General features: G+C 47.9%; 1 protein-coding gene across 7 annotated transcripts in view; it reads right to left on the bottom strand.

The window, feature by feature from the left end:
* LOC144593369 (mechanosensitive cation channel TMEM63B-like) overlaps positions 1–16,931 on the bottom strand; it is a 179,389-nt gene that overhangs the window by 35,363 nt on the left and 127,095 nt on the right. For all 7 annotated transcript variants that reach the window (XM_078398833.1, XM_078398831.1, XM_078398830.1 and 4 more), the window contains 4 exons: positions 15,808–15,941; positions 11,208–11,342; positions 4,099–4,252; positions 974–1,080 (listed from right to left, as the gene is read on the bottom strand). In XM_078398833.1, coding sequence (XP_078254959.1) covers positions 974–1,080; positions 4,099–4,252; positions 11,208–11,342; positions 15,808–15,941 — 530 coding nt within the window. The remainder of the gene's footprint in view (positions 1–973; positions 1,081–4,098; positions 4,253–11,207; positions 11,343–15,807; positions 15,942–16,931) is intronic.

Below are 16,931 nucleotides of genomic sequence, written 5' to 3'. Positions count from 1 at the left end.
AGGCAATAGGCCTGTAGGACTGTCGGCATAGTTTTAAGGTGAGGGGGAGAAGATTTATTAGAAACCTGAGCAGCGACTTTTCACATAAGGGTATATGGAATAAGCTGCCCGAGGAAATAGTTGAGGCAGGTGCTATGACAACATCTAAAAGACATTTGGACAGGTACATGGACAGGAAAGGTTTAGAGGGATACGGGCCAAATACGGGCAGGTGGCACAAGAGTAGATGGAGCATCTTGATCAGCATGGGCGAGTTTGGCCTAAGTTTCCGTGCTGCGACTGTGACTCGAATATTAAAGAACCACTCCTACAAACTAGGCAGTCGGAACCTTAATTTAAGAACTAAAAGAACAATGTCATTGACTGCGAATCTCAAGAACACTCTGGTCCACGCACCTGATTTATAAAACACCGTCCTACCTCCAGAAACGTTAGTCAATGTCAAATCCCACATTCACAAGTCACCCAGTAACAGAACTATGCGGCATTCAATGCCAGCAAGTTTCGATGTGCAAATAAAAAAAAGTTAACAGGCCTCATAATAGAAATACGCACAAATAAAAATACCTTGTTCAAAAACAAATCGCCAGAGGAACTCAGCAGGTCAGGCAGCTTCGCTGGGGAACATGGATGTGTGACGATTTGTTTCAGGGGCCCTTCTTCAGACTCATTGTGTTGGGGGCGGGGGGGGGGGGGGGGGGGTGGGGTGGAGTGGTGGGAGGGGGAGAGACTGCTGGAAGAGAGGCAAGGACAAAGCCTGGTCGACGCAGACTCGGTGGGCCAAAGGGCCCGCCTCCACACTGTATACCTACAGTCTAACGTCCATGAGAAGACAAGAGGTGCGGGAATAGGAGATAAGGTTAGCCCTAACCCGGGTTCATGGTCTCCAGAGATGCTGCCATGTCCCACTGAGTTACTCCGGCACTCTGTGCTGTCGTAAACCATTATTGTCAGTTCCTTGTTTCTCCAATACCTTGTCCAATGTGCTTCGAAAAATCCTGAGTAGTAAACTATGGTCGGCAGGAGGGCAGAGAAAGACCACAGCAGGAGCGTTGGGAAAAACTGCGTGATGATGGGGTTCTGCCAAGACAAGAAGGGAGAAGAAAATTAGTTTAAACACACTGGCAGCTTGGTATCCTCAAGCTGAAAGGTCGTGACTTCCCACTGACAAGTGGCAATTGGCGTTGAGGAAAGAGCAAATTGTGATACTAACTTCCCTCCCACCCCACAAATCAGGTGAGCCAAATATTGATGGTTGCTTCCGCCACATGTGGGCAAGCTTGTCTTTCATCGGGGAGAAGGGAATATTGGTTTGGCAGCGACTCGATGATGGCCATAGTTGTTGCAGGAATTGTAGTAGGACTTCATTTATTGGAGCAACAGGAGGCCGAGGGGGTGGTCTCATAGAGACACACAGAGTCTTTTGGCCAAAGTAGGGGAATCGAGAACCAGAGGACATAGGTTTAAGGTGAGGGGGAGGAAAGATTTAACAGGAACCTGAGGGGTAACTTTTTGTGTTACACCAAGTGGTGGTAGTATGGAACGAGCAGTTGGAGGAAGTAGTTGGAACGAGCAGTTGGAGGAGGCAGTTGGAACGAGCAGTTGAGTAGGTAGTTGGAACGAGCAGTTGGAGGAGGTAGTTGGAACGAGCAGTTGGAGGAGGTAGTTGGAACGAGCAGTTGGAGGAGGTAGTTGGAACGAGCAGTTGAGTAGGTAGTTGGAACGAGCAGTTGGAGGAGGTAGTTGGAACGAGCAGTTGAGTAGGTAGTTGGAACGAGCAGTTGGAGGAGGTAGTTGGACAAGATAGTTGGAGGAGGTAGTTGGAACGAGCAGTTGGAGGAGGTAGTTGGAACGTGCAGTTGGAGGAGGTAGTTGGAACGAGAGTTGGAGGAGGTAGTTGGAACGAGCAGTTGAGTAGGAAGTTGGAACGAGCAGTTGGAGGAGGTAGTTGGACAAGATAGTTGGAGGAGGTAGTTGGAACGAGCAGTTGGAGGAGGTAGTTGGAACGTGCAGTTGGAGGAGGTAGTTGGAACGAGCAGTTGGAGGAGGTAGTTGGAACGAGCAGTTGGAGGAGGTAGTTGGACAAGATAATTGGAGGAGGTAGTTGGAGGAGGTAGTTGGAACGAGCAGTTGGAGGAGGTAGTTGGAACGTGCAGTTGGAGGAGGTAGTTGGAACGAGCAGTTGGAGGAGGTAGTTGGAACGAGCAGTTGGAGGAGGTAGATGAGGTAGGTACTATCGCAACATTTAAGAAACATTTTGACACGCACACACATAGTATAAGTTTAGAAGGATATGGGACAAACGCAGGCAGGGGGGGACTAGTGTAGATAGAACATGTTGGTTGGCGTGGGCAAGTTGGGCTCTAACTTATTTTCTTATTAATTTTCTCTCCGTTGCAAGGGGATGGAGGAACAAAAAGGTTTTCTAAGGCGAGGCTTTTAAGCTGGTAGAGCCATTGCCTCGCAGTGCAGGAAACCCAGGTTCGTTCCTGACCCCGAGTGCAGTCTGTGTGTAGAATTTGTACATTCTCTCCGTGACCCCAGGTGCTCCCACATCACAACGACGTGCGGGTTTGTAGGTTAATTTGGCCTCTAAAATTGCCCCTGGTGTGTAGGGAGTGGATGAGAAAGTGGGATGACGTAGAACTAGCGCGAACGAGCGGGTGTTCGATGATCGGTGTGGAGTCAATTATAAAAGACGAAATTGCGGAGCATTTGGATCGCAGTAACAGGATCGTTCCGAGTCAGCATGGATTTACGAAGGGGAAATCGTGCTTGACTAATCTACTGGAATTTTTTGAGGATGTAACTAGGAAAATTGACAGGGGAGAGCCGGTGGATGTGGTGTACCTCGACTTTCAGAAAGCCTTCGACAAGGTCCCACATAGGAGATTGGTGGGCAAAATTAGAGCACATGGTATTGGGGGTAGGGTACTGACATGGATAGAAAGTTAGTTAACAGACAGAAAGCAAAGAGTGGGGATAAATGGGTCCCTTTCAGAATGGCAGGCAGTGACTAGAGGGGTACCGCAAGGCTCGGTGTTGGGACCGCAGCTATTTTCAATATACATCAATGACTTGGATGAAGGGATTAAAAGTACCATTAGCAAATTTGCAGACGATACAAAGCTGGGTGGCAGTGTGAACTGTGAGGAAGATGCTATGAGCTTGCAGGGTGACTTGGACAGGTTGTGTGAGTGGGCGGATGCTTGGCAGATGCAGTTTAATGTGGATAAGTGTGAGGTTATCCACTTTGGTGGTAAGAATAGGAAGGCAGATTATTATCTGAATGGTGTCAAGTTAGGAAAAGGGGACGTACAACGAGATCTGGGTGTCCTAGTGCATCAGTCACGGAAAGGAAGCATGCAGGTACAGCAGGCAGTGAAGAAAGCCAATGGAATGTTGGCCTTCATAACAAGAGGAGTTGAGTATAGGAGCAAAGAGGTCCTTCTGCAGTTGTACAGGGCCCTAGTGAGACTGCACCTGGAGTACTGTGTGCAGTTTTGGTCTCCAAATTTGAGGAAGGATATTCTTGCTATTGAGGGCGTGCAGCGTAGGTTTACTAGGTTAATTCCCGGAATGGCGGGACTGTCATATGTTGAAAGACTGGAGCGACTAGGCTTGTATACACTGGAATTTAGAAGGATGAGAGGGGATCTTATCGAAACGTATAAGATTATTAAGGGGTTGGACACATTAGAGGCAGGAAACATGTTCCCAATGTTGGGGGAGTCCAGAACCAGGGGCCACAGTTTAAGAATAAGGGGTAGGCCATTTAGAACAGAGATGAGGAAAAACTTTTTCAGTCAGAGAGTTGTGAATCTGTGGAATTCTCTGCCTCAGAGGGCAGTGGAGGCCAATTCTCTGAATACATTCAAGAGAGAGCTAGATAGAGCTCTTAAGGATAGCGGAGTCAGGGGGTATGGGGAGAAGGCAGGAACGGGGTACTGATTGAGAATGATCAGCCATGATCACATTGAATGGCGGTGCTGGCTCGAAGGGCCGAATGGCCTCCTCCTGCACCTATTGTCTATTGACTTGGTAGGCATATTCCCATGTGGTACCTTTCAATTAATTCAACCAAAATAAGAAACTCACGTTTAAATACTCAACAGGCTTGGTGACATTGAACTTGTCCATTGTAGTAATGATGATGGCCGGGGTGGTCAAGAAGAAGAGTAGAATGAAAAGGACGGAGTTGATGATGAAGCATCGGAGCCACCATGAAATTCCCTTCAGTGGCAGGTTCTCCCTGCGTCAGGAAAACAAGAAGTTTTAATATACCGCAACACGCAGCTAACTCGTCCAACATGCTACTGATGAACAAAGTAAACTTGCTGAAAAGCAAGTATGTTGGATGCACCTAATAGATAAAGACACATCCTGGTAACAAGCCCAAACGAACTGAATCAATGCGAATTGCTTCACAGATTTTAGATTTAGAGATACAGCTAAACAGGCCCTTCGGCCCACCGGGTCCGCGCCGCCCAGCGATCCCCGCACATTAACACTATCCTACACACACTAGGGACAATTTTTACATTTGCCCAGCCAATTAACCTACACACCTGTACGTCTTTGGAGTGTGGGAGGAAACCGAAGATCTCGGAGAAAACCCACGCAGGTCACGGGGAGAACGTACAAACTCCGTACAGACGGCGCCCGTAGTCAGGATCGAACCTCAGTCTCCGGAGCTGCATTCGCTGTAAGGCAGCAACTCTACCGCTGCGCCACCCTGCCGCCGTAGAGTTGTACAACGTGGAAACAGGCGCTTCGGCCAAACTCGCACACAACGGCCAACATGTCCCAGCTACACTAGTCCCACTTGTCTGCGTTTGGCCCATACCCCTCCAAACTGGTCCTATCTATGTGCCTGTCTAACTGTTTCTTAAATGTTGGGATAGTCCTTGCCTCAACTACCTCCTCTGGCAGCTTGTTCCCTATACCCACCACCCTTTGAATGGAAAATGTTACCCCTCAGATTCCTATGAAATCTTTTCCCCTTCATCTTAAACCTATGCCCTCTGGTCCTCGATTCACCTTCTCTGGGCAAGAGGCTGTGCATCTACCCAATCTATTCCTCTCATGATTTTATATACCGCTATAAGATCACCCTTCATCCTCCTGTGCTTCAAGGAATAGAGTCTCAGCCGACTCAACCTCTCCCTATAGCTCACACCCTCTAATCCTGGCAACATCCTCATAAATCTTCTTTGTACCCTTTCCAGCTTGACAACATCTTTCCTATAAGATGGTGCTCAGAACTGAACACAATATTCTATATGTGGCCTCACCAACGTCTTATACAACTGCAACATGACCTCCCAACTTCTATACAATACTCTGTCTGATCAAGGCCAATGTGCCAAAAGCCTTTTTGACTACCCTATCTACCTGCGACTCCACCTTCAAGGAACCATGCACTCAAAGATCCCTCTGCTCTACAACACTCCCCAGAGCCCTACCATTCACTGTGTAGGTCCTGCCCATGTTAGATGTCCCAAAATGCAATACCTCACATTTCCCTGTATTAAATTCCATCAACCATTCCTCAGCCCTCTTGGCCAATTGATCCAGATCCTGCTGCAATTTTTCACAACCATCTTCACTACCTCCAAAACCACCCACTTTTGTATCATCAATTGGCATTGGGCTATTATTGTCACGTGCGCAGGGACACAGTGAAAAACTTTTATGTGCTTTTAAGCTTTTCGAGTACAACAGAAGACACAAATTACTGGAGTCAATAGACAATAGGTGCAGGAGGAGGCCATTCAGCCCTTCGAGCCAGCACCGCCATTCAATGTGATCATGGCTGATCATTCTCAATCAGTACCCCGTTCCTGCCTTCTCCCCATACCCCCTGACTCCGCTATCCTTAAGAGCTCTATCTAGCTCTCTCTTGAATGCATTCAGAGAATTGGCCTCCACTGCCTTCTGAGGCAGAGAATTCCACAGATTCACAACTCTCTGACTGAAAAAGTTTTTCCTCATCTCAGTTTTAAATGGCCTACCCCTTATTCTTAAACTGTGGCCCCTGGTTCTGGACTCCCCCAACATTGGGAACATGTTTCCTGCCTCTAACGTGTCCAACCCCTTAATAATCTTATACGTTTCGATAAGATCCCCTCTCATCCTTCTAAATTCCAGCGTATACAAGCCCAGTCGCTCAGCATCTCTGGAGAACATGGATATGTGATGTTTCGGGCTGCACCTTTCTTCAGACTGATCCATGTTCTCCAGAGATGCCGCCTGACCCGCAATGTTACTCCAGCATTTTGTGTCTTTTTTTTGCAAAACCGCATCTGTAGTTCCTTGTTTCAACACAAGAAGAGCGAAGAGAAAAATGCCAGAGTGCAGAATATAGTTTTTTTCTTTCAGCATTGCAGTGTTACAGTTCCAGAGAAAAAGTGAATATCACCATTTCTGCCCAGTTTCCAATGCTTGCTCTGGGCAATTTCTTGTCATTTTCCCCACCTGCAGTGACCTGGGTACTCTAAACTTCCAGTCCCACTGCAATTCATAAGATCATAAGTGACAGGAGCAGAATCAGGCCATTCGGCCCATCAAGTCTACTCCGCCGTTCAATCGTGGCTGATCTATCTCTCCCTCCTAACCCCATTCTCCTGCCTTCTCCCCGTAACTCCTGACACCCGTACTAATCAGAAATTTATCTATCTATGCCTTAGAAATATCCATTGACAGGCTCCACAGCCTTCTGTGGCAAAGAATTCCACAGATTCACCACCCTCTGACTAAATAAATTTTCCTCATCTCCTTCCTAAAAGAACATTCTTTAATTGAGAGGCTGTGACCTCTAGTCCTAGACTCTCCCACTAGTGGAAACACCCTCTCCACATCCACTCTATCCAAGCCTTTCACTGTTCTGTACGTTTTAATGAGGTCCCCCCTCATTCTTCTAAACACCAGCGAGTACAGGCCCATTGCCGACAAACGCTGACAAACGCTGACACAGTGCCATCACAACTGCGGGAGCCTCCTATAGGAGGAGTCAATAGTACAGAGCCTGTAAACCTAAGATGCAGCTGTGCACTTCCATTGAGCTATGCCCCAATCACTCAAAGTTGGACGCATTGCAAAGTAATAATCTCATCTCCAGTATCAACACTTGTTTGCCAGTCCACTGGAAACTGGATTAACAGGAGTGGCCGGACACCCGGTTGCCAGAAAATCAGTGGTGGACCTGTACTAAAGACCTTCGTAAAAGAGAATCGACCCCTCTTGTTCAGTCTGATTGACATTTAATGGCAGCTCCCATCACAAGGCCGAGTCTTAACGTCCTCCGAGAAGCCTTACCAAAACTCTAAACCAACTTCAGAATGCAATAGACAATAGACAATAGGTGCAGGAGTAGGCCATTCGGCCCTTCGAGCCAGCACCGCCATTCAATGTGATCATGGCTGATCATTCTCAATCAGTACCCCGTTCCTACCTTCTCCCCACACCCCCTGACTCCGCTATCCTTAAGAGCTCTATCTAGCTCTCTCTTGAATGCATTCAGAGAATTGGCCTCCACTGCCTTCTGAGGCAGAGAATTCCACAGATTCACAACTCTCCGACTGAAAAAGTTTTTCCTCATCTCAGTTCTAAATGGCCTACCCCTTATTCTTAAACTGTGGCCCCTTGTTCTGGACTCCCCCAACATTGGGAACATGTTTCCTGCCTCTAACGTGAACAACCCCTTAATAATCTTAAACGTTTCGATAAGATCTCCTCTCATCCTTCTAAATTCCAGTGTATACAAGCAAGGAAAATAAAAGACAAGGTTTTGTTAGTGACCCCTAGAATTAGAACAAGTCAAGTCTTGCTTCTTCCAGCTCATTTCATCTTTCAAAAACCTTTTGTGCAGACTGCTACTTGAGCTAAGAGAGCAGACTTGCAGTACTGTCAGATATTCCAGTTGGGACCCCATCTATGCCCCTCAAGTTGTAACCAAGGGAGATAAATGGGTCTATTGTGGATAGGGTGAGCAGCTTTAAATACCTGGGAGTCCACATCACAGAGGATCTGACGTGGGCAACACACATTGCCGCACTGGTGGGTAAGGCAAGACAGCGCCTTTACCACCTTTGAAAATTCAGAGTGTCTCTGAGGATCCTTCATTGCTTCTACTCTGGGGCTGTAGAGAGCATCCTGTCCGGCAACATCACAGTCTGGTTTGGGAACAGCTCTGCCCAGGACAGGAAGGCCCTGCAGAGAGTAGTGCATTCGGCAGAACGCACCATGGGAACTACACTCGCCCCCCTGCAGGACCTATACATCAGGAGGTGCAGATCGAGAGCAAGCAAGATTGAGGGACCCCTGCCACCCCAGCAACGGACTGTTCCAGATGCTACGGTCAGGCAAACGCCTCCGCTGTCACGCTGTGAAAACGGAGAGGATGAGACGGAGTTTCTTCCCACAGGACTGTCAACTTTTATAACTCCAGAGACTAAATTTTTGTCTACACTATAGTAACTTATTAACTTTATTTATATGCTGTAACTGTAATTCTTTTATGTGCACAATCCTCAGGCATTGCCACTTTCATTTCACTGCACATCGTGTATGTGTATGTGACAAATAAACTTGACTTGACTTAACAATATCATGCAACTACCAGTCGTAATTTTCTCTGCCTGCCAAACAACATTCCATCAAAAGCATGCTAAATTGTTGTAGTATTACTTGTCCAATGGGACTGAGATATGTTGGTTTCAAACCCCTCATTAAAGATGCCCCAATGCTAAATAACACTGACTTCATCTCCAGTTCATGTTCTTGGTTCTTGGTCCTCCAAAATATTACAAATGGAATTTAAACTGGAGGTGGGCTCGGAAAGGCAGCCATTATAATAATCAACTTGTCCCACCCCAGTCATTCCTTCTTCTCCCCACAACCATCTGGCAGAAGGTACAGAAGCTTAAAAGCGCGCACCACCAGACTCAGGAACAGCTTCTTCCCCTGTGTTATCAGGCTTCTGAACGGTCCTTCCATAAGCTAGGGCACTGTCCGATTCACCTCTACCCTATTACCTGTCCGATTCACCTCTACCCCATTACCTGTCCGATTCACCTCTACCCCATTACCCTCTCTTATAAGTACCTGGGTGTTTACCTTAACAATAAACTTGACTGGACCGAAAATACCAATGCACTGTACAAAAAGGGCCAGAGCAGACTTTACCTGCTGAGGAGACTCGGGTCCTTTGGAGTGCAGGGGGCACTCCTAAGGACCTTCTACAACATGGTGGTGGCATCGGCCATTTTCTATGGAGTGGTCTGCTGGAGCAGCAGCATCTCAGCGGCAGAGGGGAAGAGACTTGACAAGCTGGTCAAGAAGGCCAGCTCTGTCCTGGGTTGCCCCCTCGACTCAGTGCAGGCGGTGGGAGAATGGAGGATGATGGCAAAGATAACATCGCTGCTGGACAACAACTCCCACCCCATGCAGGACACTGTCACTGCACTGAGAGCTCCTTCAGTGACAGACTCCTTCACCCCAAGTGCGTGAAGGAGAGATATCGGAGGTCCTTCCTACCCGCTGCTGTGAGACTGCACAACCAGCACTGCTCCCAGCAGACCAGTCAACAGACCAGTTAACTCTAACAGTAAAGGAAAACACAGTAAATGATGACAATTATCCTTATCTTTATTTTTATTTATAATGAATGTCTCTTGCTATCCACTTTGCTGCTGTAACACTGTAAATTTCCCCGGTATGGGACAAATAAAGGAATATATTATTATTATTATTGCGGACATTGGACTTTGTCTGTGGAACTGGTGCACTACAATGCTGAGAACTATATTCTGCACTCTGTATCTCCCCCTTTGCTCTACCTATTGTACTTGAGATTGACTTGATTGTATTTATGAATGGCGTTATCTGATCTGGTTGGAGAGTGGGCAAAACGGAGCTTTCCACTGCACCTCGGCACACGTGACAATAATAAGGATGACAACCTAAAATAAGAGCACAAAATGAACGCAGTTTTGCCAACCCTTTGAATGCACAGGACTCATCGAGCAGTGGTGATTTCTGAAGAAGGATCTCTAACCCCAAATCTTCACTGCCTCTCTTCCCACAGGTGCAGCATGACTTGACATTTACCGTTTTTTAAATCCGATGGTGGAATTTAATTTTATTTCAGGATAATAGAAACATAGAACCATAGAAAATAGGTGCAGGAGTAGGCCATTCGGCCCTTCGAGCCTGCACCGCCATTCAATATGATCATGGCTCATCATCCAACTCAGTAACCTGTACCTGCCTTCTCTCCATACCCCCTGATCCCTTTAGCCACAAGGGCCACATCTAACTCCCTCTTAAATATAGCCAATGAACTGGCCTCAACTACCTTCTGTGGCAGAGAATTCCACAGATTCACCACTCTCTGTGTGAAAAAAAACTTTCTCATCTCGGTCCTAAAAGACTTCCCCCTTATCCTTAAACTGTGACCCCTTGTTCTGGACTTCCCCAACATCGGGAACAATCTTCCTGCATCTAGCCTGTCCAACCCCTTAAGAATTTTGTACGTTTCTATAAGATCCCCCCTCAATCCTCTAAATTCCAGCGAGTACAAGCCGAGTCTATCCTGTCTTTCTTCATATGAAAGTCCTGCCATCCCAGGAATCAATCTGGTGAACCTTCTCTGTACTCCCTCTATGGCAAGAATGTCTTTCCTCAGATTAGGAGACCAAAACTGTACGCAATACTCCAGGTGTGGTCTCACCAATGCCCTGTACAACCGCAGCAGAACCTCCCTGCTCCTATACTCAAATCCTCTTGCTATGAATGCTAACATACCATTCGCTTTCTTCACTGCCTGCTGCACCTGCAGCCCCTACTTTCAATGACTGGTGCACCACGACACCCAGGTCTCGTTGCATCTCCCCTTTTCCTAATCGGCCACCATTCAGATAATAGTCTGCTTTCCTGTTCTTGCCACCAAAGTGGAAATCCTCACATTTATCCACATTATACTGCATCTGCCATGCATTTGCCCACTCACCTAACCTATCCAAGTCACTCTGCAGCCTCCTAGCATCCTCCTCACAGCTAACACTGCCACCCAGCTTCGTGTCATCCGCAAACCTGGAGATGTTGCATTCAATTCCCTCGTCCAAATCATGAATATATATTTGAATATAATATAATATATATAATAAGTGGGTCGGTTAGGTTAACTGGAGGGAGCAGCATCTTACCAGTAAATGTTGTGCGGATCAGGGGCATAGCTCACGGTCCATTTGGTAGCGCGGAAGTCAGTGTTGAAAGTGGGTTGTGGCGCTCCACTGGAAAAGCAGCACTGACACTTGCAAGCATTGAAGTCTCGGAGAACTCTGTGGTGGGGGGGGGGGAGAAAAGATGAGCAAAAAAAAAAACAAAGTCAAATCTACCATCGCCAGCACTTAAAAAAAAAATCAGAATGATATTCGATACGATACCACTTTATTTATCCCAGAGGGAAATAGGTCTTCCACCAGTCTTTACGCGGCATTGAAATTTCGTAATAATGAAATTGAAGTGACCATTTAATTAAACGTTGCACAAACATGAAACTAAATTATTGAGTGGAAGGGGGGGGGGGAGAAAGAGAAGTCAGTCTCCACAGATGGCACATTGTCGCTGAGACACTTTTCACAGAGGATAGTAAATCTCTGGAATGACTGGAGATTTAGTTTGGAGATGCAGCATAAAATCAGGCCCTTCGGTCCACCAAATCCATGCTGACCATCGATCGCCCGTTTACTGTGGTTCCGTGTGATCCCGCTTTCTCACCCCACTCACGACACACTGGGGGAAATCTACAGAGACCCATTATCCCAGGAACCTGCAGGTCTTTGTGGGATGTGGGAGGAATCCGGAGCACCCGTAGGAAAATCACGCACAGAGGGAAAATCACGCACACCCGTAGGAAAATCACGCTCCCAGGGAGAACTCCAAACATATAAAATTGTTAAGGGGTTGGAGAGGCTAGATGCGGGAAGATTGTTCCCGATGTTTGGGAAGTCCAGAACAAGGGGTCACAGCTTAAGGATAAGGGGGAAGTCTTTTAGGACCGAGATGAGAAAACATTTCTTCACACAGAGTGTGGTGAATCTGTGGAATTCTCTGCCACAGAAGGTAGTTGAGGCCAGTTCATTGGCTATATTTAAGAGGGAGTTAGATGTGGCCCTTGTGGCTAAAGGGATAGAAACATAGAAAATAGGTGCAGGAGTAGGCCATTCGGCCCTTCGAGCCTGCACCGCCATTCAATATGATCATGGCTGATCATCCAACTCAGTATCCCGTACCTGCCTTCTCTCCATACCCCCTGATCCCTTTAGCCACAAGGGCCACATCTAACTCCCTCTTAAATATAGTCAATGAACTGGATCAGGGGGTATGGAGAGAAGGCAGGTACGGGATACTGAGTTGGATGATCAGCCATGATCATATTGAATGACGGCGCAGGCTCGAAGGGCCGAATGGCCTACTCCTGCACCTATTTTCTATGTTTCTATGTTACAGACAGCCTGAAGAAGGATTCCGACCCAAAACGTCACCTTATCCATGTTCTCCGGGGTCGGCTGCCTGACCCGCTGAGTTACTCCAACATTTTGTGTCTTTCCTTGGTAAACCAGGTCCTTGTTTCCACACAGATGGTGCCAGAGGCAGGGTTGAACCTAGGTCTCTGGCGTTGTATGACAGCAGATCTATTAGCTGCACAACCGTGCTGCCCTAATATTTGTATTTAAAGCAGATGCATTTTCGAAAGATCTGGGAATACAGGGCCAAAGGGAACCAGCAGCCAGACCAGTCACTGCCACATTGAATGGCAGGGCAGGCCTGAGGGGCCGAGGGACCTACCCCTGCCACTTTCTTTCATTTATTTCTGATAATAATCATTTGCAGAATTTACCAAAATGACGCATCTGAGATTCTTAAATCCTTTTTTTTTTTGATTACCAACCTTTCAGTCACTAGATGTAACTTTGCATTATTTACTCTAACAACACACTTCATGATTTTGAAAGCCATTTCTTTCGCATTCGGAGCATGGCAAAGGGTCCTTTGGCTGAACTCATCCACGCCAACCAAGGTGCCTCATCTAAGATAGTTACAACGGCCCACGTTTGACCTACATCTCTCCAAAGACATAGGGGTATGTAGGTTAATTGACTGATAATAGGTAAAAATTGTCCCTAGTGTGTGTAGGATAGTGTTAATGTGCTGGGCGGCGCGGACTCGGTGGGCCGAAGGGCCTGTTTCCACGCTGTATCTCTAAATCTAAAACCTTTCCTATCTATGTACCCATCCAAATATCTTTTAAATGTTATTATAGTACACCTGCCACAACAACCCCCTCCGGAAGCTCGTTCCATACACCCACCACGTTCTGTGGAAAACGTTGCTCCTCGGATTCCTCTTAAATCGTTCTCCTCTCACCTTGAACCTATGCCATTTGATTCTTGATTATGCTACCCTGGATAAAAGACTGTGCATTCACCCTATCTATTCCCCTCCTGATTGTATGTATACATCTCTGTAAAGGGCCTGACCCACTTAGGCGATGTTTTAGGCGACTACAGGTGACTAGGTTGTCACCAGGTGACGTAGGTTGTCGCCAGTGCTGACTTCGGTGAATTCCATTGGCGACTACCTACGTCAACCGGCGACAGGGACCGGCGTCAAAACCGGAGGCCAAAATGACGCGAGTTGTCTTCAGTTGGAACACCTGGAGCTGGCGGCCTCCAGCTGGGACCACCTGGGGCTCTGGTTGGCAGAGCCCGCGGACCGGACTCACCATCTGCGGAGCTGGCTGCCTTCCGAGGCTGTGGTGGCGCTGCGGGAGCGGCTGCGACTCGTCTCCGGAGGCTACTTTGGCCGCGGGCGTCGGAAGCTCGCATGTCCTTGGGTGGGGGCCGACATCGGGAGCTCCGGCAGCGTCTTCGCCCGCCCCGAATAGCGGGGCTTGGGTCGGCCTGCCGCGGACCTTTCACCGTCCGGCGCGACCTGGAATAGGCCGCGGGGTTTTCGCTGCCCGGCGGGGGCTTCAATGTCGGGAGCCCTGACCGCCCCGACGTTGCAACTTCAAATGCCGGCCCGGGGGTTGAAGACGGCAGGGGAAGAGAAAAAGACATTCTGGCCTTCCATCACAGTGGGGAGGTGACTGGAGGAGACTCACTGTGATGGATGTTTCTTGCTTATTTTTATTGGTCTTATTGTTGGATTGTGGGTAATCTTTCATTTCACTGCACATTTATGTGTATGTGACAAATAAATTGACTATTGACGGTTGTCGCCGACAGGGTCGTAGCTTGTCGTAGCTTGTCCCGGGTTGACTTCAGTTGTTGTAGGTTGTCCCCTGTGTGGTCGTAGGATGTCTTAGGCGCGGTCGTAGGTGGACGGAATTATGGATCACGTGCAGGCTGAGGCAATTAGATTAACATTACATCACGTTGAGCGGGGATATTGTGGGCTGAAGGTCGTGTTCCTGTGCTCTTCAACGTTTAATGCAGGAGACACAAAGTGCTGGAGTCACTCAGTGGGTCAGGCAGCACATGGGTAGTTGATGTTTATGCATCGGGACACTTCTCCCTCCATAGTTTAGCTTAGTTTAGGTAGAGTGAAAAGCCTTTTTGTTGTTTGCTATCCAGTCAACAGAAATACTTTATATGATTTTAAATACTGTTGTTCAGCACAGATATCATGGGCAGTGGATAGACCCAAAGTGCTGGAGTAACCTTCCAGCCTTGGAGGGCATCTACAACACACGATGCCTCAGAAAAGCCACCAGCATCCACAAAGACTCTTCACACCCCTGCAATAGTCTGTTTGAACTTCTACCATCGGGCAGACGATACAAGGCCTTCTACGCCCGCACCTCCAGACTCAGGAACAGCTTCATCCCCAGGGCCATAGCTGCTCTGAACCGGTCCTGCTGAGCCGGATGGTCACATCGCACAGTGAACCGGCACAGATCTACTTGCACTTTATTCTGTTTTAAAACTGTTTCTCATTTGTTTCATTGGGTTGCTTAAATTAATACTGACTAGCTAATTAATTTATTGCATCTTATGGGAGGCGCATTCCCAATCTCGTTGTATCCCTGTACAATGACAATAAAGATATATTGTATTGTATTGTCAGGCAGCATCACTGGAGAGAAAGGCTGGGCGAGGTTTTGGGTCGGAACCCTTCTTCAGACTGGACATTGTGGGCAACTGTCCCTATGCTGTACTTTGTCAGACAGGCAGCATCTCTGGCGAGAAGAAATGGGTGATGTTTCTCTCCAGAGATGCTGCCTGTCCTGCTGAGTTACTCCAGCATTGTGTGTCTATCTTCAGGGTAAACCAGCATCTGCAGTTCCTTCCTGCACATACGCTGTACCTTTCTATGTTCTATCTGACGTTTACCGCCCGTCGTTGTTGGACAGCGAGAGTCACCCCGCACGGGGCGGCGCAGTGGTGCAGCGGTAGAGTTGCCGCCGCACAGCACCGGAGACCCGGGTTCGATCCCGACTACGGGTGCTGTCCGTACGGAGTTTGTACGCTCTCCCCGACACCTGCGTGGGCTTTCTCCGGGTGCTCCGGTTTCCTCCCACACTCCAAAGACGTGCGGGTTTGTAAGGCTCGGTATAAATGTAAACAAAATGTCCCCAGTGTGCGTAGGGTAATGTTAAAGCGCGGGTATCCCTGGTCGCTGTGGACTCGGGTGGGCCGCAGGGCCTGTTCCCGCGCTGTATCTCTAAACTAAACCATAACGCCCCTTCACTCGCGGCGGGGTGGGCCCGTAGAGCTCAGATATTCACGGCTCACTCACCGTGCCGCCGCCGCCTCATCGTTGAAGGTGACGAAGGCCATGCCGAGCGGCTTCCCGTACACCTTCTCCTTCTCTTTGATGTACTCCCCCTTCAGTTTCTGCTCCAGCCTCGTGTAATACTCCACTGCGTTTTCCTGGAGAAAGAAGACACTCGCCATTACCACAGGCAAGAGATTCTGACTGCAACACGCGCTTAGCTCAATGCAGGTTCTCAATCCATACGTTAGCAAGGCAGTCGGTTCATTTGGACACGTACAGGCAGGGGGAAGATTTAGATTCCAGTGTATACAAGCCTAGTCGCTCCAGTCTTTCAACATATGACAGTCCCGCCATTCCGGGAAATAACCTAGTAAACCTACGCTGCACGCCCTCAATAGCAAGAATGTCCTTCCTCAAATTTGGAGTCTCCGAGTCTCAGGCGATTCATCAGTTTGGAGACATAAAAGACACCAAATGCTGTAAGCAAAGAACTCAACATAAAACATTATGGAATAACCATTCCCTTCACAGATACTGCCTGACCCGCCGAGTTACTCCAGCAGATGGATACCAAAATCTGTCATGCAGCATCTCTGGAAAACATGAAGATTGAACTTTCACGTCGGGACCCTTCTTCAGACCTGGTTAGACTGAGCAAAACACAAAGTGCTGGAAGTACATTGCAGGTCCGGCAGCCTCTGTGGCGGGAACAGACAGATGATGTTTCAGGTATCTTGCTATTGAGGGCGTGCAGCGTAGGTTCACTAGGTTAATTCCCGGAATGGCGGGACTGTCATATGTTGAAAGACTGGAGCGACTAGGCTTGTATACACTGGAATTTAGAAGGATGAGAGGGGATCTTATTGAAACATATAAGATTATTAAGGGATTGGACACGCTAGAGGCAGGAAACATGTTCCCGATGTTGGGGGAGTCCAGAACCAGGGGCCACAGTTTAAGAATAAGGGGTAGGCCATTTAGAACGGAGATGAGGAAAAACGTTTTCACCCAGAGAGTTGTGAATCTGTGGAATTCAATTGCCTCAGAAGGCAGCGGAGGCCAATTCTCTGGATGTTTTCAAGAGAGAGTTAGATAGCAAAGTCAAGGGATATGGGGAGAAGGCAGGAACGGGGTACTGAGTGTGC

Source organism: Rhinoraja longicauda, chromosome 5 (genome assembly GCF_053455715.1).
Source record: "Rhinoraja longicauda isolate Sanriku21f chromosome 5, sRhiLon1.1, whole genome shotgun sequence".
In the NCBI taxonomy this organism is placed as follows: domain Eukaryota; kingdom Metazoa; phylum Chordata; class Chondrichthyes; order Rajiformes; family Arhynchobatidae; genus Rhinoraja; species Rhinoraja longicauda.
This window is presented reverse-complemented; position numbering and strand designations above follow the sequence as displayed.